We start from the raw sequence: 22,401 nt of genomic DNA on the forward strand, positions 1-22,401 counted from the left end.
GATCTTTAAAGGGAAGTTTTGAAAGGTGTAGAAGAAATGAGGGAGGATCATTATTTTGAATAGAGCGACCCATCCTAGTGGATCGGTGCATTTTCCTGCCAGGAATTGTGTATTAGGATGAGGAGAGGGATATACCTTTATTGAATAGGAGTCCTGATGCCTGTTTGGAAAGAGCTAGTATGTTTAAGAAACGGGTTCCCGATTGGTGGGGGTCTGTCAACAAATAGAGCAGGACATCATTAGCGTATAGGGTAATCCTGTCTTTAAAACCCTCCCCTCAGTCCCAGGCCATAATCAGAACATCCCAATGAGTCAGTCTAGCTTGTGGTTAAATGGCGAGGACAAAGAGGAGTGGAGAGAGTGGGCAGGCCTGGTGGGTTTCTCGATATATACAGAAGTAGTCAGACAGTACTCCATTGACCTGCACTTGCACAATCGCTGAGCATAAAGGAGATGCACAAATGAGCGGAAGTGAGGGTGAAAGTGAATGCTGTTGGGGACCATGTTCAAGAAGGTCCATTCTACAGAATAAAATGCCTTCTTGAAGATAAAGAGCAGCAAGACACTTGGGTTTCGGAGTTCCCAGGCATGGGCTAGTGCTGTATCTGCTAGTCTGTTACAGTGTTGGGTACTGTGACCTGGCATAAAGCTGCATTGATCAGGGTTGACGAGTGTGTCCAGAAGATAGTTGATTCTTAGGGCAAGGAGCTTTGAAAAGATTCTGATTTCTATATTTAACAGGGAGATGAGGCAAAAGGGATCTCATTTGGGGTTAGGATTAGAGAATGTTGGAATGACCTTGTTGGTCACAGAGCCCATCTCTGCAGGGAAGACCACAGTATCACAAACTTCTTGGTGTTCCCCCAGTAAATGTGGAGTGATCATGTTTCAATACTTCTGATAATATAATATATAATATAAGGGACTCCATCAGGTTCTGGGGTCTTTCCAATATTTAGTGCTAGTGTTGCCTTCACTACTTGATCAATAATTAGAGCAGCCTCCAGTAAGGCTAATCTTGGAAAATGAGGGAGGGATATGTCTGCAACCAATGGGGGTGTGCAGTTTCTCCAGGGGACCGGGACAGTGGGTGTATAAGTCTCGGCACTGCAAATCATTTTATCCGGTCAACGAGACCGTTCATATTTCAAGATATTAAGTAGAACATTGAACTTCCTGCATGAGGGGTCACCATCCTGGTGAGCAATTTGCTAAAAAAATACTGATGCAGTGTTAATTAGCTGTTCATGTTGTGTATCAGGGATTAGTGAAAAAGGGCTGGCTAAACCAACAAACTAATGGCAGATCACCATAATGTCACATCCCTCAACAAACGCCCTCCAACATGCACTTCCTCCCCATAAGGATTTGTCACCTCAAATATCCCCTGCAACAGAACTCATAAACAAACACAGACCAAAAAAAACAGGCTTTAGAGTTAATCCCCCTCCGTCCCAGGGTCACACAGTAATAATTTCAGCCACACCGTATGGCACTGAAACAAATCACAGTAATCAGAAGGGTTCAGCCCAAGGAGTCTGGGTCCAGATTCTCTTCTTAATTTGAGGCTCCAGTAGAGCAGTGACCCCATTGGTGAAAGGTATCTATATCAGTGTGTCTATCAGTTTGCAGTATCATGAGGTTTGGGTGGGTTATGGGAGGGTGTACGGTGTCTCCCCTATTGGTACTGTCTAGCACCTGGAGGATTGCTGTGGTGCAGCCGCTGGTACACAAGAATGGTGGCTCAGGGAACAAAACAGATGAGCCCCTAGATCTTGTAGCTTAGGCCTCTCCATCACCCTTTCCCACGCCGCCTAGGTAGTATCACTGAAATATGATTGCTTTTGATAGAGGATTTTCAGGTGTGCTGGGAATATTAGCATATACTGGAGGCCTGATGGCACAAAGATTTTGTTTGACTTCCTCTATGGATCATGTCTCCATCTTTATAGTTCTATTTTCATACAAACAGAGGTCTTGGGGGGTCCCCCATGGAGGACATTGTGCTAGAGAGCAGTGCACCCTTCCAATTATAAACCACTTGGACAGGCACTCTGGGAGCATTTAGGATTCGAGTCAGGATTCCAGGAAGGATTCTGTGTTCTTAATCTCTGTCTCACACACCGGCGAAGAATACGTTATTCCAATGCAATCTGTTTTCTGTGCGACTTGTATTCTGTGTTCTCTGCTCAAGCTTCACAGGCAATGACAGTGGACAGCAGCCTTGAGGCTCATGTTTTAAAGGTTCGAATGCCATCCTCAAGGTTCGAGTCCCGGTTCTAGTCTTTAGTAACTTTGGATGCCACTTCTGGAAGGAGACATCAACTTTTAACTCTCCTATTTCTGATTTCACTGCTTTCTGGAAGGACCAGAGGACCTGCAGGATGGTTGCTAGATCTCCAGGATCTATAGGGAGCAAGACATCCTTGTGGGGTGTGGTCACACCAGATGAACGAACCATGTTTCTGCCCATTTTAGATAGAGCACCCATGCCATTTTCTTTCCCCATGACGCTGTGTCCAACTGATACTGTTTTTGGTGGCAGGGGTGCGAGTTGGGTAACACAAGGATTCCAAGGGTCTCTGGGATCAGGTCAATGGTACCTTCCAAGCACCCAGCAACCTACAGTTGTTCACTTTGTATTGGTCTCGGATTTGTGGCCCCAAGGCAGCCCATTTTTCAGGGCCCATGATAGGCCTTGTCTGACTCCATACCCTCTCACAGAAGTCCCTCATCTTGCAAGGTATAGGGGAAAATAAGGGCCCAATGAGAATGCTTCCCGGCCCCTGGCCAAGTGGGTCGTGTGTGGGCTGGCTCAGGAATGTCAAGTGTGGATGGGAGGAATGGGTGCCATTAGATTTAGCTTGTTGGCGCCCTACTATCAGCACACTTGCCCTCAGGAGATCTTTGAGGGGGGTGAGGCAGCACAAACAGGCAGCAGCTGACTACATGGTTTTCCTGCTGTGGGATAGAAGGGCCCAACATCTTAAGAGCCACATCCCCTAGGGTTAAATCTTTTCCAAGCTGGAGTGGGCTGTGAACCATTGGGTGCCTCCTGCAGGGTTCCAAGCCCACTTGTGTTGGGGGCTGTGGAATAGTGCAGCCCTGGCTTCGGACAATCACCCACCTTGTGACCACAGTCATGCGCTTTAGTGTAGGCAAACCTTGGGGGGTCTGCAGTCTCCTCCAAGGCTGGATGTGTTCTCTTGCAGCTGTTCCAATGTCAGTACTGCCTTGGAGAATGTGGCGAACGTACCTCTAGCCTGGACCCCGACCAGTGTCTTAGTTGCCCCTTTGGTACAATTTTATAGTAAGGCACTCCCTGGGACCTCCGGTTATTGGGAGGGACCGGTGTGGCTGGGAATGGAGGATTACAGCAGATTTGGGAGGAGGTTGTGGACCATTCTCAAAGCGCCATTGCCATCTTGGCCTTCTTAGCAACGCCTCCCCAACTTTTAACCTTTTTATGCCACACTCAGCCAAGGGTTGTTGCAACTTATCACTAGTTTCTACTATAATATGTATGGGATAATGCACACCCAACTGTATATTACTCACATATTGTGAGTCACCATGAAGTTTTGAGGCCATTTTAAAGTGCAATTTACTTCTGGGAATGGTAGTTTTGATTCTATTTTTGCAAAAATAGAAAAATTATGACTGCGTGCACTGCTCATGTTCCAACAGGACAAACTCAAAGCATCCAATTCATCGGCCTCAATCTGTATAATCTTGTTTGTGGAAGGTACAAATATAAAACCCAACTAGTAAATAGAGCTAAAAAAAGGTCCTAAGTAGAAAGTGGCAGACAAAATTCATATTAGCTTGTGTGCTGGCTACAGCCTTAATAAACTGCTATAGATAAGGCTTGATTGCCGTTCCGTATACTATTTTTGAAATATGAACCTCGATTCTCACCAACTAAAATTGAAAAAGTTTGATACAAAGTATTTATATCAGTTGTGTTCAGCTGATATACAATTCTTGTAATGGGATGTAAGTGCAACTCTGATACACTTATTCTACAAACATTGTAATCTAGGTTTTGCTAGGTTGTTCAAGTTTTTATGCAGCAACCTAATTGATGAAGATTTGCCCAAACAAAGTACGTGTCTATTGTCTGCTTGCAACCTTTTTATCCACATATCTTTGGTGTCATGTCACCTTTTTTCAAGTAGCAAATTCTAATGGCAGCAATAGGAATTCACATTCTGGGTTGCAGCAATGAGAGGCTTCTTCTCCCATTCTCTGTCCTTGGCATTTAAAGATATTCAACAGGTTAATTTCTGATGTTAATACTGTCCCTGTTTGTTCCAGGTGACGGTCCTGTATTTAAGCCATGTATCATGTAGAGTTTTAGGTATATACATAGATCTTCAACCTTAGTTGATTGTTTAAATTCAAGTCATTGAATAAACCTCTATCTTTGCAAGTTATCATCATATTTGTGAAGAGCCAGAGCAAGTCTAAACTTAGTATGTTGACAGTGCTGTTTGGAAGTCAATGTTGGGCTCTACATTGCCAGTTTATTGTTTTACTTATAGCTCATACTTAGGTTTGATCTTTCCAAGTAACTCAGTGAAGGAAATCTTCATCATTGAATTAGATGGGCCTATCTTTAACTTAAAGAGGATTATATCTGTTTCGGTGCCATTAAGCTGGTTATGCTTGAACCTCAATGGTGACTTCACTTACTGATCCAATCCTCAAAGTCTAATTGCAATATGGTCATACATGAATCTGCCTGGACTTTGGCACCTTTCCAGCTAAAAGCCCACACAGAGTGTTAGTCATTTCTTTTCTTCTGCTAAAATCCATCATTTTGTTGCTCCCATTGACTTGCTTCCAAATGATTAAATAATTTTTCCTGTTTCACCTGTATTCTTTTTCTAATTGGTAAGGACTCTACAGTGTAGTTAACTTTTTCAAAGCCTAGATTACAACACATATCCATTATTATTTTAATTTTCCTGCTTTTTCAATCGCTTTATTTCCCTACAGTACTCTTTCAACATGACTCATAGAATCAAAGGCTAGGATACTTTAAAGAAGCTTTTTCGCCTTCACTGATGACATCCACTGAACCTATTTTTGTGGAAGTTTTGGTATCACATGCATCAATGCCTGTGGCTGCTCCCTCATCATCCTGCCCTAGTTAATGTGCCCATTTTCACTCAGCCGGCCAGGGGGACAATACTAACACAAATCTCTTCCTTTTGTTTCAAATTACGATTGCTTATCGCCTAAAACCTTTAACTTGGTAATGAACCACAATTTTAAAGATTATTGTTCATGTAGGTTGTTAATAAAGGAAATACTAACTTAACTTGTTATGCCCTTTTCTCTGCCTCTCCATTTGAACAAACTGAGAAATATGATAATATCTGTGAGCTATCATCAGTATCATTGGTATTAATATTATAAGGCAAATATAAATCTCTTCAAATATGCACAGTTTATAGAAATCAGAGGAAAGCGAGATGCAGGATAGCACGTTTCCAATTTCAGAAGTCTTTTACCGCTTCTATAGACCTACGTGATGCTTTTTATAAAAACCTGTGAGTTTGGAAGCCACTTTGAAAGTGCTTTTGTGCAGCTATGATTTATATAGACACATATGCCAAAGGTATAATAGTTACAGCATGTGTGTCTTAACCTTGAACACATCCCCGTCTTTCATGTAATCTTGAACAGAAGGGGCTTGTTTTTTTTTCATGCTCAGGAGTTGTAAGTCCTCATACACAAAAGATCATTCAGAATTCCCTCTTATTTAATAAACATGAAGCACAGCTCTTAAATGTTGTGTTTATAGTAGAAAAGGGGTAGGGTTGGACCACTCTCTTTCTAAGAGCCAACAAATCTATTAAGTAATCTGGTAGCAACCAAATGAAATATTGCATTTCCTGATTTTTACTGAATACAAAAATTAAATAATACACTACAAGTCAGTCAGTATACTTGCATTGGTAAATGACTGCAGTGCAGCACTGCCCCTGTCCTCAGTACCCAACCTTCTGCCAGGACAAGGGGCAGCATGTAACACTCCCATCAACTGTCTACCCCTCACTCCATCTCAACCCTGCACCAGCCTCCTCGCACCAATTCCCTACTTGTTTGTAGCAGGTGGAAAATGTGTATGTTAAATCCCACATACTTCTGCCATGAACTCTGAGATTTCACAATTATTATCCAATTTCATTGGATTTAACTGATACAAGACATAAGGGCCTATTAGGATGGCGGACGGACCTGAGTCCGTCCGCCACCCCAGAGGAGGAGGGACCATCCGCAGGGGCTACGGCGGTCCCTCTGTGGAAATTAGGATGTGACCGCCACCCTGGCAGTCACATTCTGTATGTTTAACATTAGGCGGGTGCTGCTTGAAGCAGCACCCGCCGCAATGTTAAAAATGCAAGCAGTGCATTTGAATGCACAAGGCGGCAAGCACCGCGCGGTGCCTGCCGCTTCGTGCATGCAAATGCAGGGGTGTACCATAGGCACCTCCTATGTGCACCCCCACTCCCCCTTCACCCTGGGGGCCCGCAACGGGCCCCCAAAGAAAAGACAGTATGCCTTTCCACGGCGGAAATGCCGCCGTGGAAAGGCATAGGACCGCTGACATCCTAATATGGCTTGCGGTGTCTGATAGACACCGCCAGCCATGTTAGAGCTTTTCCGCCGCGGTCGAAAGGCGACCGCGGCGGAAAAGCGGTGGACGGAAAAAAGATCCCCCAGCCATCGTAATCTGGCGGGGCGTCTTTTTTCAGTCCGCAGCGGTTGATCCGGCGGCCCGGAGGATGCGGATTAACCGCAATCATTATCGGCCCCATAGTTAGGTTCAAACTACACTGACCAGAACCATTAATTTCAGCCACCTGGCATCTCAGCACCTAGTTACACCTCACTAGTATTTGGGGCCTAACTGTTACATCCAACTTTTTGGGATAAAAATAAATCACTAGGATTATGGCACTTTATTCAAATGCAGGTGCAGGACTTTCACAAATAGTCACAGTGGATATTAACATTTTTGCCAATCTTCATTGGATAAATTATTGTGTATTTATTTTACCTTGGAGCTACATCAGCGTGAACTTGGATATTAGACTCAAGAAGCTGAGCAAGACTGAAATCCGAGGATGGAGTTGGAGACACCTTCACATCAGCTGTAAAAGAAAGATTGATATTGAAACAAACACACATCTCTGTGCAGCACTAGACTGTTGTCCTCATCTTGATATAAGTATTCAATAAATTAATGTAAGAAACATACTGTTAACAGCAGCATTCGCTACAACAGCAGAATATATGCTCAATTCCATGGGCAGACCAACACATGTAGGAACGATCTGTCGAACTTCAGCTGCCAACACTGGTTGGGCATATTGCCCTCCAACACCATTAAGAAGTTTGTTGATAACAGTCTTCACCATACTGTGCCTTGCTGCTGGTTCATTGAGAGCCTTTGGTAAGTGAAAAAAAAGAGGAGCATTCAATGAGATGTACTGCTGTTGTAGAGAGCTTTGAGAATGCGGAATAGGGCAGTGCTTACCTTAATGGCAGTTTGAATAAATTCTTTGTCAATATCAAGGAAGGCCATCTCCTGGCCAAACAGCTTGATGTAAGCCGAGATTAATGGGGCATCTGCAGGCAGCGCCTTAAAGCCCAGCAGCTGTGGAAGCAAAGAACACAAATAGTCAGAAATACAAAACAGCTTTATAAAATCAAAATGCTTTGTAAAACTAAGTTCACTAAGTAATTAGCGTTTGATGCAAAGCTCTTGTAAGCAGATACCATTTGGGGAGACATTGAATAAGCCTCTGTCAGTTAACCTTTGCCCAGGGCATGGGCAAAAAGGAACTGTGGCCAGCCCTGACTCCAGTGGGCCCCTTCTTTTAAATTAAATCCTAGCCAGTAGGAGTGAGGCACAGAAACAGTGGACACCTAGGCTTCCAATAACCTGTTGAAAACTAGGAGGAATTGACACTCTCAACTGATTCGCTCAGATGTTTGTTTGAGGATCTTTTGCCTTGGCAGCGACAAGAGAGATATGTCATCTCACTGAGAGAGAGTGCTATAGGTTCTCAAACCGGCCATCCAACATATGTTGATTGAGATCATCTCCCCATTGAGAAGTTGGGTCTCTGGATGCCCCTACATCAGAGAGGGTTCCGTAGGATACTTTTGGAAGTCCCTCAGATGACCTAATGAAATTGTCCTATGCGTATTGTGACCTTTTGAAGTAGAATCTGTCACCGCAGTAGTCACATATTGGGTTGCAAGAGCACCTATGGTTGAACTACCCACTATTGTCAGAGAACCCTTTAAACAGTTTATGTAATGGGAAGCTATGGGCACCATATAGAGTATTGCAGAATGATCGTCCAGCTGTAATTCAGCAATGATCTTGTGCCACAAAAATTGAAGTTCCTCCATCTTATTTAGGATTGGGACACTCATTATGTTTCCAACTGCAGAGCCCCAGCAGCCCCAAGTGTTGTAGACTCCTGATCTGATCGCCCACCTTCCATACCCTATGTATTAGGCCAACAGAGGTACAGACGAAATGCATAGGTCTTCTGGCCTATATATTTGGTCTGTATCTCTGAGGGCCCCATAAATAGAATGGGCCTTTCAATGCATATATTTCCTGCCTGGGACTGCCGTATGTAGGGAAATCAATATCTCCCATGCTCAGAGTACAAACAGCTTGCATTTCAAGGCAATTGATTTGCTATGGCCCCACTTTAGGGGCTTGTTTCACAGGTAATGATGACAGGCCACTAATGCATGTTGTTGGTTGGCAGTTAAGATTTTCAAAAAGTGCTCATGACATGTTAGCAGAAGCACCTACATCAATACACTGCTCACCAACAAGGCAGAAATCTCTAAGATGGCCGGTGCTCTGCCAGAAAGGTAGAAACAAGGACCCCATTGCACCAAGTGAGAATTAAATTTGCCTCATTATGTGTAACTGTCTTAAACTCAGATGGGGCACAGTAATTGCACATAAATACTTTGGTCATATTACACCATTGTAAAATGGAGTGGCCTTGCCTATTTAATGCCATAAGACAGGGGTCTCCAAACCGGTCCTGGAGGGCCAGATCCATGCCAGATTTTTAAAAAAACTACATGTATCTCAATGGGGATATGTACAAAATCTGGCATGGATCCGGCCCTCCAGGACCGGTTTGGGGACCCCTGCCTTAAGATGTGCTAGCCAGACCAAAAGCTGTTTCAGGGACAGAGAAAGACCTTCCTTTTTCCAAAAGGCTTGTTATCATTAGACAAATCCATTCCTGTAGCTCTTCTTCATGCCTATAGCAGCAAAATGTACTATCTTTGTTCTGTTTTCATTAACTTTTGAATTTTGTCGGAAAATGAATAAATATTTCATAAAAGAGAGATGCATGTCTATGAAAGACTGATTTAATATACATTGTTAGGCATAATTTAGTTGTGTTGGAAATTGTATAATGAACCTTTAGTATTGCAGAACATAATGATACAAAGATTCGCGTTTTTGGTAAATCTTCTGATTCCTGACAGATGCAGCACATCCTCACAGCATTCAGACCACTGGAGCCAGCATTAACACATTTGCTGGTAGATTTACATCTGACAGGAATCATTGTTTTTTACTTAGCTGTCCACTTCTAAAACAGAGCCAACATTATTTGGGCAATTTTTGCAAAAGAATTTGGGAAAACATTAATCTTCTGAGATTGAACGACAACCTGAAATGGTTAATCATAGCAATAGTGCACATAGTGTGAACTTGTGGGAGACTTTCGGTGGTGTCCTATATTTGACAGGCATTGACATACTGAAGTAGAAATGGGTGTGCTACAGTATTTATAGAAATCCCCCATTAAATCTATTGTGTAAATAGTAAGTTCAACAAATGTGAATAAATGCCTTACCGTTTTAACAATCTGCTGGATTTTCTTGCGCATTGGGTATTCAGAAAATGGAGTATTCTGTTTTCTGAGAGTTTGTTCCAGACCTTCTGCTCGAACAGCAATCTAATAACAAATATTCAAATGTAAGTTTCTGTATGACAGCGGTGATATATCAGTTAGGAACATGTTGATCTCTGATTTGGTATATAATGAATTGCCATAGTTATTTTCCCCTACAGCGGTGTCTCATTTGGCCTTTGGTGTGCAAGGTTCGTCTCATTTCCTGTTACACACTTTACTATATCTGCCTGTATTTATTTCATTTATAAGGTTTTATATAGCGCGATCATGAACCAAGAGGGTATCAAAGCACTTTACATATAGTCAGGGAAAGGAAACAAGTGGATCAAAATTAAACAATAAATCCCAGAAAGAAACTAGCTGTCACAAGGTCAATGAGAGGAGATAAAGTTCCCCTGAAGTAAAAGGCAGATATGTAAACAAACAAGAGCATAGGTAGGAAGTGGTAAATCTGAGTAAATCGACTGCCCCATGACATAATACGGAGGTCAACTTTGTGAATTCTAGTTCAGAAAACTATTCATCAGCAACGCTTTAACTTATTTTTTTAAAGCAGCAGTTAGAGGGATTCAGTCTGGCTTTGGGGCACAGGAGGTTTGTTGGTTTTCTTTGAATGAAATTTCTGTAGTTTAAAAAATAAAGTACTGGTGCTTCAAGAGGACCTGCAGCCATCAAATAACACCAGTTTAAGTGCAAGGTACGGTGGGGTGTTGAAGTGTAGGGCTTTATGGGTTATGCAGCCAATTTTTTGCTGAATGAAGGATCCAGTTTAGAGATTTCAAATCCAGTGAGAAGTGGTTGTTTCTTTTGGATCCGGTGATGAGCCTTGGTGCAGTGTTAAGAGAGGCCCTTATAGCGCAACCCTGTGTCTCAGTAAACAAAAGAGGGTTCCACTTTCCTAGCCCAACCTGGAGGGTACTAGGGCTAGAACAATAGAATTGAAATAATCAGGGGGAAAGAAGGGTTGCTTTCCTTAAGATGCTCATTTGAAAATTTGCTCCTCTGGTGCCAGTGCTGATGTGCTCCTGCATGTTCAGGATCTTATCTAGTGCTATTCCCAAAGGTGTTGCAGAATCTATGATGTGTGGTACGCAGTTAAAAGCAGTTCGTTGTTTCAAATATTCAATAAAAGGAGATTGCTTGGGTGGGGCGATTAGGATAAATTCTGTTTTCAAGAGTGTTAAGTTTGAGATGATTGGAGCTCATCCTGTTTTTTGTTTCAAGAAAAGTTATGTTGAGGAAACTGATATCTTCAGGGGAAGAGATTTTCAGTTACAGTTGGGAGTCACTAGCATACAAGTGATAATGTAGGTTAGATGATTTCAAGATTTGAGTTAAAGGCTAGATGAACAGGTTGTGGAGAGTGGCTAAGAGTGTGGAGCCCCGTAGACCCCCTAGTGTGACAGGTGTGGACTTGGACAGGGACTGATTGACCTTGATTCTTTGCATCCTATTGCAGAGGAGCAATATAAACCAGTGTAAAACAGGCCCGGATATCCCCATCCAGCGTTCTAGGAGGCTGACATGTTTGACATTATCAAAAGCTGAAGAGAGGTCGAGGAGGGTTAGAAGGCAGGCTTCATTCTGATCAAGTATTTTTAACACATCATCAACGATGTGCATTGTGGCCTGTCAGTGCTGCTACACCAAGGGTAGCAAGAATCAAATTGGTCTATGTGGTTGCGAAGTTGGACATGGACTAATTTATTGGGGAGCTTCACCAGAGTCAGAATGTTGGTGATTGGGCAGAAGTTGTTGAGGTCTCAGTGGTCTGCCATGGGTTTTTTCAAAATAGGAATAAGCTGCCCCACTTTAGACTATCAGGGATCATGCCGTAAAGTAGGGATGCATTGACTATCTTGGTCAAAATTGGAATATAGAATTATTCATCTCATTGAAGAAATTTGCAGGGAAGTGCATTGAGGGTTTCAGTGCTTTGGTTAAAATGACAATTCCTGCATTCTTTATTTACTGGTCTAGAAGGGGGGTCATTTACCATGGCAGACTACCAGTCTTTACCTCTAGGATATCAGCTTCTGCACCAGTGATGTACCCTCGGGTTTTGGCAAGCAGGAACACGGGGAACATTGTGTTTGCGCTGTTCATGATAAAGACATCTGCAGTTGCTCCAGCCATAACTGCATCTATAGTAAAAGAATACATTCATGTTCTTTTTTAAAAAAATGGCATAGATGGCTCATCATCCTTCTGCTTTATTGTAAGACTCCCATATGCTCATGACAACTTAAGACACTGTACAAGATTCCTAGTTTTTAGGAAATGTGTAGTTAATATTAACACTTCACAGCATCAAGGTAAAATGCATTGAACTTGAAATTTAGAAAGGATTCAGAGAAAATGTTGTCAGCATAAATTTCACAGAAAGCTCAAATGTCACTTCTAACTACCACCTAAAAAAGCTGATCATCCATATGGAGTCATGAGGAATATGTTATTGGCCAAGTGAGGCATGCGTCACATTTGCAATTCATATACATGTCAATAGAGGCACCTTCGACTAGGAACCACATTTGGAAATACGTTTTCACAGGATGCACTATTTAATAGGTATATTCTGAGTGGTGTCTCTTTCTGAACTATTGGCAGTCAATGTTTACCACCTTAGCACTGTGTGGAAGTAGGTAAAGCCCTTAATGATTGGGTGTCACTGTCTAGGTATTTCTTATCCATCCAAATTTCAGTTTGAATAGCTCTTATCTGTGTCACCATCAAATATGTGGTGAACACTCAATAGATCAAGAAGTCCTCAAACAATAATTTGACTTTCCATTCTAAAGCTAAGAGCTCATTGACTTTAAATATGGGTTCCTACAGATCTCCAGATCAGAGATGCTTGGTGTACGCCTGGTATCAACAGCAAACTGACTACAGCCTGTTAATGTGGAAGGTAGATATTTAGTACAAGATAAATATTTTGTTGCCCTGTGTTTGTGTCAGACCACTGACATTTGGTACTGAAGGCATTCATGATAGTGAGTGAAGGTTAGAAGTTTTTTATAATTTCAAAATGTCTTCCGCCTGTAAAAATGTGGATAGTGTGGAGGATGAATATTTTGAAAATCGTGAATTACTTACATTTATCTTACATGAACACTATTTCTTAATTGTAGTAATTGTTCTGTAGAACTTCAAAGGTCACCTATATATTTGTTTGTATTATGCATTTGTATTGAGCTACATGAAAGCTGGTTGGGTTTGGGAAAGTTGAATATAGACAGTCGAAACAAATTTAAAATTGCTCAAGTATCTTGTATGCATTTTATGTACTTACATTGGAATGAACCGATGTGTAAAGCTTTGCTGTAACGATAGCTCATTCTGTCAAGCATGGGGTTCAACATCTTTACAGCAACACTGGAGGCAGCAGCCCTAGAGGAATATATGTTAACTCTCATCATTGAGGTCTTGTTACAGATGAGTTAGCATATATGATCACATTTTATTATAAGTTTCTATCCATAACATAACATTGTACTTTCATGCTTACACTTGATGGAGCGATGGGACACGGTTTCTGGACAAGGCCTTCATCTGTGAATAGACGAAACTTGCGAGTTGCAGGTTCAATTTGCTCTCCTTTGATGCAATGTTGGCAATGGTTGTCATTAAGGCGAGGCCAGGCTTGGTTTCAAACAGAACCACTGAGGCCATCATCCGGACTTCAGTACGAACCCGGCGGTCCATGAAGATCTGCAGAAGAATTTCCTGAACCTACATAAAGAAACATAATATATCTATTTAAATATAGAGGGTGAAAACACATCAACAGTATCCGGTGATGCACATCTACCTTTGTACAAAATCCATTTATTTGCACTGATAAAGAGCTTGATACCCAAAAGACGCTGAGGGGTGAATAGTTACTAAAGAGGCACCTTACAGCCTAGTTATTTCTTCATCTGTCTAAGATGATGTCAAGATTGCTGACATGCAACATTCAATATTTGTCCAGCTTTCTATTTATCTATCTTTATTGCAAGAATAACAACAGAATTACCAAGTGGTATGAATGTTCTACTAAGATTAAACAGATCTAGATGACATACTCAATGTACCTCATAGGAAGCAACAATTTGTGATTTAAAGTTCTATTTCCAAAATGTGCATGTGATAAGATGTGGCAGAATACCAGTGAAGTAGACAAACTCTACACAAGATGTGTCCTCTCAGTGAGTGAACGTGTAGATTTGTTAATGTGCCTGAAACTATAAAGCTCTGGCTATGAGAATCCATATGTTAACTTGAAATAATGTGTGCTACCATAAAGTACAGTTTGTGCCCTCAAGATTCATATTTTGTCTTTCTTACAAACCTTATTTTTAGTAAAGCAGTCCTTTGAGGGAAAAGTTCAGAAACCCTGTATGCAGAACTGTCAGGCCAGTAGTCTAAGCTATCATAATATAAGAATGAGAATTTTCAAAAATTCAGAGACTCCATATACATAGAATTTGGAAGTGCCTCTGAGGAAATTGATGCAAATCAAAATGTTCCATACCAATTGGCCATGCTTATCTGAGACATAACCATGTTTATGCTTTAGAGGCATTTTCTTATATTATGTTTTAAATTAATGATGAATATTGAAGAATGGGAAACATTGGAAATTATGTTACTTTAGTAGATGAACCAAAGTGTGTCAATCACTTCTGGAGGTTCGAGTAAAAATGTATACTCGAGAAACACATTACAAAATTATCTGCTGTCTTTCAAATGTTGTCAGAAGTAAGACACACTCTATTGTACCATATTGGATCTCCAGTAAATTGCACGTGGGATTCACCTGATTCTGACAAGACTTCTGCATTCCACAGGTTTTGTTTGTGATTTTTATATCAGAAACATCACTCAACAAAAAATTGTCCACTTCCTAGAAAGTCTTCCAGAATCCCTCAAAGAGAGAATAACTGATGTTGTTATCACCAACTCAGTGGACCATGTGATGATATTAAATTACATTTGTAGTGTTGCTTTAAAAGGAGGCAGACCTAAGTGCCTGAACAATGAACATCTTTTTCACTAGATTCTTTAAACTGAAAATTGTGAAGGGCCTATAGAATTTGCCTGCGTTGGTACTACACAGACCTTCCATGGAAGGCTAGATGTAATCTTATTACTAGGGGCATATAGTAGATAAATGAATGTTTCCTTGGACAATTAGCGATGTTTTATGGTTAATCTGAGATATCTTCAAACCATTCTCGAAAAGGGATATATACTGACACCAGACGTGATATAGGACATTTTACGAAAACGTGCCCAAATGAAAGTCGGGGACACACACATATGATGGCACACACATTCACATGCGCTGTCTCATGTGATTTTATTTGAACAACATTTGGAAAGACATCACTGAGAGACAGCACCACCAAGGTGTAAAGTGGAGCCAGGATCATGAAGGATGAATTGTCCTTTAATAACCCAACAGACAATAACTCAGTGCACTCAGCAACACCTAAATTACATTATTAATTGTATTTTGCATGAAAGATAAGATAAAGATGAAATTCTGAGTTCTTCTAGGATTTTTTTATCGTGCTCGTATTTAGGCAAACAAATATTGTACTCAGGGTGAACTGTTTAATTTTTCTTTCGATTCTGGTACGCATCTTAGTATGATTTTTTTAATGAATCTTGCTCCTTCTGTCTTACCCTTCTCGGATCCTCCTTTGCAATGTTCCTCAAAGCCATCACTGCGTCAGTCTGGATCCTAACAGGGAGCTGATATGCACTGGAGGAGAAACCTGGCAGGAACTTCTGGATGCGCTTGATACTGGCTGGCTGTCCTGCATTTCCAAGAGCCTTCAGGGCGAGCGCCATATCCTCTTCATGGGCATTGTTGGCCGCCTCAGCTGCCAAGTCATGGAGTGGCTGCAAAAGAAACACATCTAATGATCACCATTTAGCCCCTTTCCTTGACTTTCAAGCTCTATCTCCCATTCTTTATTTTGCCTCCTTTTTATGAATTAAATTTAATTACCCAAAATTCCGGCTCCCTGTCTAATGACCTCCGTGTCTTTCTACCATCCTCTTCTCAGAACCCAAATAAGAGGTGGCTTGTGTTTCTGTAATTTTCACTGCTCTAGTGCCATCACAGTGAATGACCGGGTTTCAAATCCAGTTTCCAAGCTAATGGCTCTCCTCGAAACCCACAAACATGGCAATGCAGTGAACTTATTGTTAACATTGTTCTACATAAAGCACAATTATTCATTATAATGTTTGATTTCTAACCGTAATATAGAGGAAAAAGTAATCTGGCACAGAGGCATCAGTGTTCTACATGAGTTATGATCTGGACATGCTCAATGCATGCAGTGACATTCTTCCCCTTGGGTGGATTCGAACTAGTGTGTGCAAATGACTGGTACTAAGAAGTTGAGGACATAACATGCTAATTTCTGGATTTTTTATTCACACTTTCTACTGGTGTCTACCTGGTGGTATGAATACAAAATGGTCACAGATGTTGTGTTTTCATATTGATGCACATACCTTAGTGCTTAGATTGAATAAAGCACACTGTTTGTTTTAATAAAATAAAAATGGAAAAAAAAATGGCTTTGTCAATACTGAAAAGTTACTCACAGATAGAGTTTCCTCAGGACAGGAAGAATGTGCACCACAGTACTTGTTCACAATGGACCCGTATGCCAGGATCGCTGCCTTATAGACGACAGGGGATTTCTGATGTTCTGCCTCTTTCACTAAATCCTGCACAGTTATGGACAGAGGTTAATCACGGGAAGTTTGTAGACCATGTTTATTTTATACACCACACATGGTATGGACATTTCACTAAATGTTTGCAAATATGGTTAAAACATAAACGATGGCAAATAGATTACAAAAATACATCATTGAGGTATATCATACAGGGAAGCACTGTACATGACAATCATTTATCAAATGCTTTTACAAGAGTGAACTTAGTTTACATGCCCCTTTGGGCTATTTGTTGAATTTCAGACATTAATGGCACCGAGGTTAGACAGCTAAGGATATATTGGTTAGCCAATATGTTTTGGGTGAGTAAAAGCAATGACAGGGTGGTTTTTAAAAGTAAATGGTGGCATTAAGGTATTTCCTTAAGAAGTTATAACACAGTCAACATTAGAATGTTACTGATTGGTAATACTATCAAATACATAAAATGCTTCAAAAAAGCAGAAAAGTAAGCAATTCAAAACAAACCATTTACGTAGAGTGTGGAACTTAGAATATGCATCCTAAGTGTGGCATTTTCACAAATTGCATCAAACACCAAAATGATGGATGGCATGCTAGAATTAATCTCAACCACTGCAAATCTCTTGGGGTTGCATTCCATTCAATTGTTTTTCTTCCACCATGCCAAACTATCAGAGGCCTGTCAAATGAAAATCAACCCTGATCCTGTTCCAATGGGAACACTTCAGCCCAAACTGCTAGAAAGGTCTCCGATGACACAAGCAATCCCAGACCAGTTGAAGTCCATTAATGGTTGAAAAATGATCTGGGTTACTTGTGTTCTCATTCAGAGGGGACCTAGCCTGAAGTTTAAGCTTGGCTGTTCCTACAGGAGCAGGACCATGCTAGACGTGAACAAGGCTGGTCTCTATCTAAAGTGGCATAGTATGTAAAAAATAATGCACTGGAATGCAACCCAATCGTTTATCAGTGGATTAGGCTTTTTACAAGCATTCCATGCATCACCTTTGCTTTTTCCTCCACACATTGTCTTAAGTACTACAGGAATGTCCAGTTTGGGTCCGTTGCCTATTTTGTCTGAAGTTATATCTCAAACAACAAAAGAAGAGAGGTCTGGTCAAGCACAAAGCTACCAGAAATATGGAGCAAAGAGATAAGAGGGTAATTTTGAACACAGTCACTCTATTTGAGTAGGAAAGCCCTCCCCGGTGTCCATACCGCCGGGGTATAGTCCTGAAGAATGCCATGGTGAATATATACCACAAGTACGGCAGAAACATGTTGACTGATTAATTTTAAAAACTTGTGGTATTTAGCTGAATTTAACCTTGGCCCTTAAATTCAGACACATATACCACTTACACGTGTCTTAGGGATCACTCATTAAAAGTTTTTTTGATACCCTGTTAGGCACTTTTAATTTTATAATTTCCACAACACGTCCTCCCCACACGACCAGCTCCGCAGTCTTTCTGGCGTCGCAGCACACCGAAGAGACACTCGGTCTCTTCGGTGGGGCCCGATGATGAAGCATGACACTGACCAGGTCGGTGTGTGAGGGCTTTCCTACTCAAATAGAGTGACTGTGTTCAAAATTACCCTCTTATCTCCTTGCTCCATATTTCTGGTAGCTTTGTGCTTGACCAGACCTCTCTTCTTTTGTTGTTTGATACTTAACCGGGGATCAAGAGAGTGTCTCTGATTCTCCCTACCTCTCTCCTTGTTGACATATATGAAGTTATATCTCACCAACAAAGCTTAGATAAGCCAAGACCTTTCTGGAATTGCAGGTGTTCTCATTTAGACCATGCCTCGGAGTTTGTGCACTGTTGTTCCTATTGGAGTAGGACCTGGGCTGATTTGCACATCCTAAGTTTTATACTGGGCTGAAAATAATACTTTAATGTAGCAAGAGAGATTGCTAGTGTGTAGGAGAGTAGGATCTGCTTACTATGGTTACCCTCACTTTTTGCTGGTGTTTCACTGTTTTTTGCTTTAGTCTGACTGGGGCCCTGCTATCCAGGACCCCAGCCTAGCTACTTCCTCTCCAAATTGATTGCATGTACTTTAGGTACACTTCAGTTTGGTTACTGGGGTACCCTTGTGAGTCCCTAGTATATAGTACCTTAGGTACTAAGGGCATAGGTACACCAGAGGCCTACCAGGGGCTGCAACATGTATTATGCCACCCCTGGGAAGCCTTCCAAAATGAAACAACAGGACTGCTACTGCTTACTAAGATATAGGTTACCTATATCTACCTTAAATCTCTGCACTTAGAAACATATCAGTCACCCCTATGGCAGGCCTTATCAATCCTGAAGGCAGGGTGTTTGGTTTCGTGTGAGAGGGTGCGCATGTATGAGCAGAATCCCTCTGCAGCTTTTGGAATCTATTCTCTGAGACCGTTCGGTGATGCAGCCGAACCATATACTCTTAAGTGCATTATAACCTCGCGGTAAATGCTAACTTCAGGATAGCTGTATGGAAACATCTTGTGTTTGGTGTCAAACACTTTGGAATCCTAATCCACCCACCCGCCAGTCCTGGCAGTGGGGGTAGAATTCCACTAGGATTTCTTTCAATAAAGGTTGTCTTTAACCTACGATAAGGGACTTTTGGACTGGTGCAAGGTTCCCACTATAATAGTGGACGCATATGCCAGACTGAGACTTTTTGCAAGCATTGCCTTGGTGTTTTTTATTCATTTTTACAAATTGAACACTACAATAGTTAAACCACAGCTGGGATGATGTGATAACAAAATTGAATGACATTTTAACACTGCACATTCAATGAACTTGCAGTTGCCCTACACCAAACCGCAAATCTTATCTCAATCAGGGAAACAAACATCACCAGGTCCCTTCACAGACAATCAACGTTTAGCAGCCCATTGGGGAAGGGAAGTCGTATTAAGCATTGATGGATGGGTGAACAGAATCTAAATGCAGTGCAATGGAAAAGATATCTTTAGCTGTGGGTGACTCAAGACATGACTTTGAAATTTACTATGGTCCAGTGTTCCTGGATAACTATGCACCCTGACTATTGTTCATGTTGTTTTGCTGTTAACAAGGTAAAAGACAGGGTACTAATCACAATAGTGTTGCAGTTTGTTTGTATATCAGTAGGGATACCGTTTCTGTAACAATTATTTGATGGTATTGCATATGTGGAATAATGGCTGACCCTGGCCCCAATTGGGGGAGGTATTAAGCGGGGACATTTAGGTGTTTTATCATGCATTTGACTTCCCTCATAAGTCATACAACATTGTCCTCCATATTTGGACAAAATATGTCCATGAACATGAAAGAACAAAATGAAAAGATTTGAAAAGACTTACTTGAGCTACTTGTAAGGTCTGGTGATCTGCTTTGGTGAACTGGAGAGCTAGAGTGACAGCCTGGGCTGCCTCCCTGGGACTCAGCTCCTGGTTGTGGATCTTCTGCTTGATAACCTTCAGTGCATCAATGGTTCCTACCACTGGGATGGTGTTCAGCAGCCAGCGCCTGCAAGTCCATACAAAACCCATGAATTAAACAGATACATTTCCAGTGTTACAAGCATTTTGTGACATTCTGGCAAAAAGTACCTGTACTGAGGTCTGTCTGAAAACTGCTTCCATATGGCTTGCATATTTTCATAGTTTGCTGCGCGAAGAATCTGGGTGAGCTGTAGGAATTTGGCAGGAGCATCAGCATGTACCTGTTGTTGGTTATTCTGCACTAAGTGCTGCAGGACTTCGGCAACCTGTACCAAAAAAGAAAATGGGTGGAATGCATTCACAAAAACATACGGAAAGGATCATGAAACACACTGTGCCATATCTTTCAAGAAGCTAGGGGAAAGGAGTGGATTTGCAAATTTGAAGTTTTTAAATTGCTAAAGATACTTCTTTCTGCCTCTTTCCTCACACTAGCTCTGTAAGGACATTCGTCCCTGATTAATTTGTTGCTGGGTAATTTTGTGTTTCTAGAGTTACCTAAAGTTGGAGCACTAGAGGGGCAGCATGAATCAAAGGCACAAACAATACATGGTATTTATTATATGAAACACAGATACAAAAACAGAAGATGAAAAATCTTTAGTGCCATATTTGAATAAATGTTTTTCAAATTTTCCTAGGAAAAACTTTTGAATTCTATTAGTGATTAATCCCAGGTATTGTTCTATCTTCTTCTACACAATATCACCATGGTTTGGGCAATTCCTTGGGGAACTAGCCTCCAGATTTAGCACATTGTCTTTGTGGAATCAAATCACCATCCAATTCTTAATCAGACCTGTTGTTCAAAACTTTCTTACTGTCTTAAGTGTCTATTAATTCTCTGCCTCTCACTCTTATATGGTATGAGTACGTACAATGTCTAATTTATAGAGGCAAAGTATCTAGAAGTACGTTTTGTGGACAACTGTATTATATTAACAAATGATGTATGGATTACAGAACAAAATCAGTGTAGGACCTGTACAATGCTTTAAAAAGATGGTAAATGGCTCTGCTTAAAGATATTTCTAGTGCAATTAAAATCTATTATCCTATTACCCAACCCTTACTACAGTGGATGTATGACGTTACTCCGCATACTTTTACTCCGCATACCGTTACAACGCGACTTTTACAACGCATACCATTACAACGCATAGCGCTTTGAGGTGCTGGATAGTTGTAAGTATAATTTACTATTCTAACTCCAGTCCCCGTGGACCCTAGGGAAGGTGTTGGATAGTAAATTATACTTATTCCCTATCCTAGAGCGCCCCCCAGCGCAATGCGTTGTAATGGTATGCGGAGTAAAAGTCGCGTTGTAATGGTAGTGCGGAGTAAAAGATGCGTTGTAACGGGTGTATACCACTACAGTACAACACTCTGACGCCTCTTGTGGACCGGTTGGCGCTAAACAAAATCTCTAAAAAATAAATAAGGGAGAAGGTTGTCTCAAGCAGATATCTGACTTGTATGCCATAGAAGGTCTGACCATAAAGGGAACAACACTTTGAATGAATGATCATGGAGCCTCAGTGAGGTACCATTGATTCATCTCTAGCAATAAATCAGGAAGTAAGGTCTTTGTGTGTAGAGTGAGCAGACTGAGGATTAACTTTAGCGGTTAGAATGGTTGTACATTCGACAGGGGAGAGGTATGGGAACATACATTGAATTGTAATGTATCCCAAGAGAGTTAGCCTGTTGTCCTTCAAGTTTTTCCTCATCCAAGGATTTTTTTAAACTGTTAAACCAGTGTGGCCTGGCCTCTTCCTGTGCAGGAGCTGTACCTATGTATCATCAATTCATGAGTACAAACAGCCAACTCTGGATTCGATAACGAGTAGAAGCAATGTAGGTAAGCATTGAAGGGGTCCTACAGATCTTAGGTGGTGTTGGGGTCAGGCCTTGTTTTATGGTTAAAAATTATTCTTTAAGAGATACAGGGGCCTATATACTTGTGTGTTACTAAAGAATTTCCAAGCATTCTAAAGGGACATCTGGGGAATAATGTCTTAAAGCCGAAGCTGACATCATCAGACAGAGAACATTTTAGAATACTTATTGTTGATGATCGATTGTTCGTTAATGATGCGCAAATGGGTGAAAATACATGATCCTTTTTCAGGCATGACTTCCAAAGTAAACCTCTATTGTTTAAAGCAAATTTTAAAGCTGGCAACTCACTACTATGACATAGCAAAAGTTGAT

At 41.2% G+C, this 22,401-nt stretch overlaps 1 protein-coding gene across 1 annotated transcript in view; it reads right to left on the bottom strand.

Moving 5' to 3' along the window:
• The window catches only part of LOC147747522 (vitellogenin-A2-like), a 75,277-nt gene that overhangs the window by 44,349 nt on the left and 8,527 nt on the right, over positions 1-22,401 (bottom strand). Inside the window, exons 8-18 of the mRNA XM_086953989.1 lie at positions 20,296-20,453; positions 20,047-20,212; positions 16,596-16,721; positions 15,660-15,878; positions 13,495-13,718; positions 13,279-13,376; positions 12,006-12,130; positions 9,927-10,028; positions 7,553-7,672; positions 7,274-7,463; positions 7,073-7,166 (exon numbers count right to left, since the gene is read on the bottom strand). Coding sequence (XP_086810115.1) covers positions 7,073-7,166; positions 7,274-7,463; positions 7,553-7,672; positions 9,927-10,028; positions 12,006-12,130; positions 13,279-13,376; positions 13,495-13,718; positions 15,660-15,878; positions 16,596-16,721; positions 20,047-20,212; positions 20,296-20,453 — 1,622 coding nt within the window. The remainder of the gene's footprint in view (positions 1-7,072; positions 7,167-7,273; positions 7,464-7,552; positions 7,673-9,926; positions 10,029-12,005; positions 12,131-13,278; positions 13,377-13,494; positions 13,719-15,659; positions 15,879-16,595; positions 16,722-20,046; positions 20,213-20,295; positions 20,454-22,401) is intronic.

The sequence above is a fragment of the Lissotriton vulgaris genome, chromosome 1_1 (genome assembly GCF_964263255.1).
Source record: "Lissotriton vulgaris chromosome 1_1, aLisVul1.2, whole genome shotgun sequence".
Classification (NCBI taxonomy): domain Eukaryota; kingdom Metazoa; phylum Chordata; class Amphibia; order Caudata; family Salamandridae; genus Lissotriton; species Lissotriton vulgaris.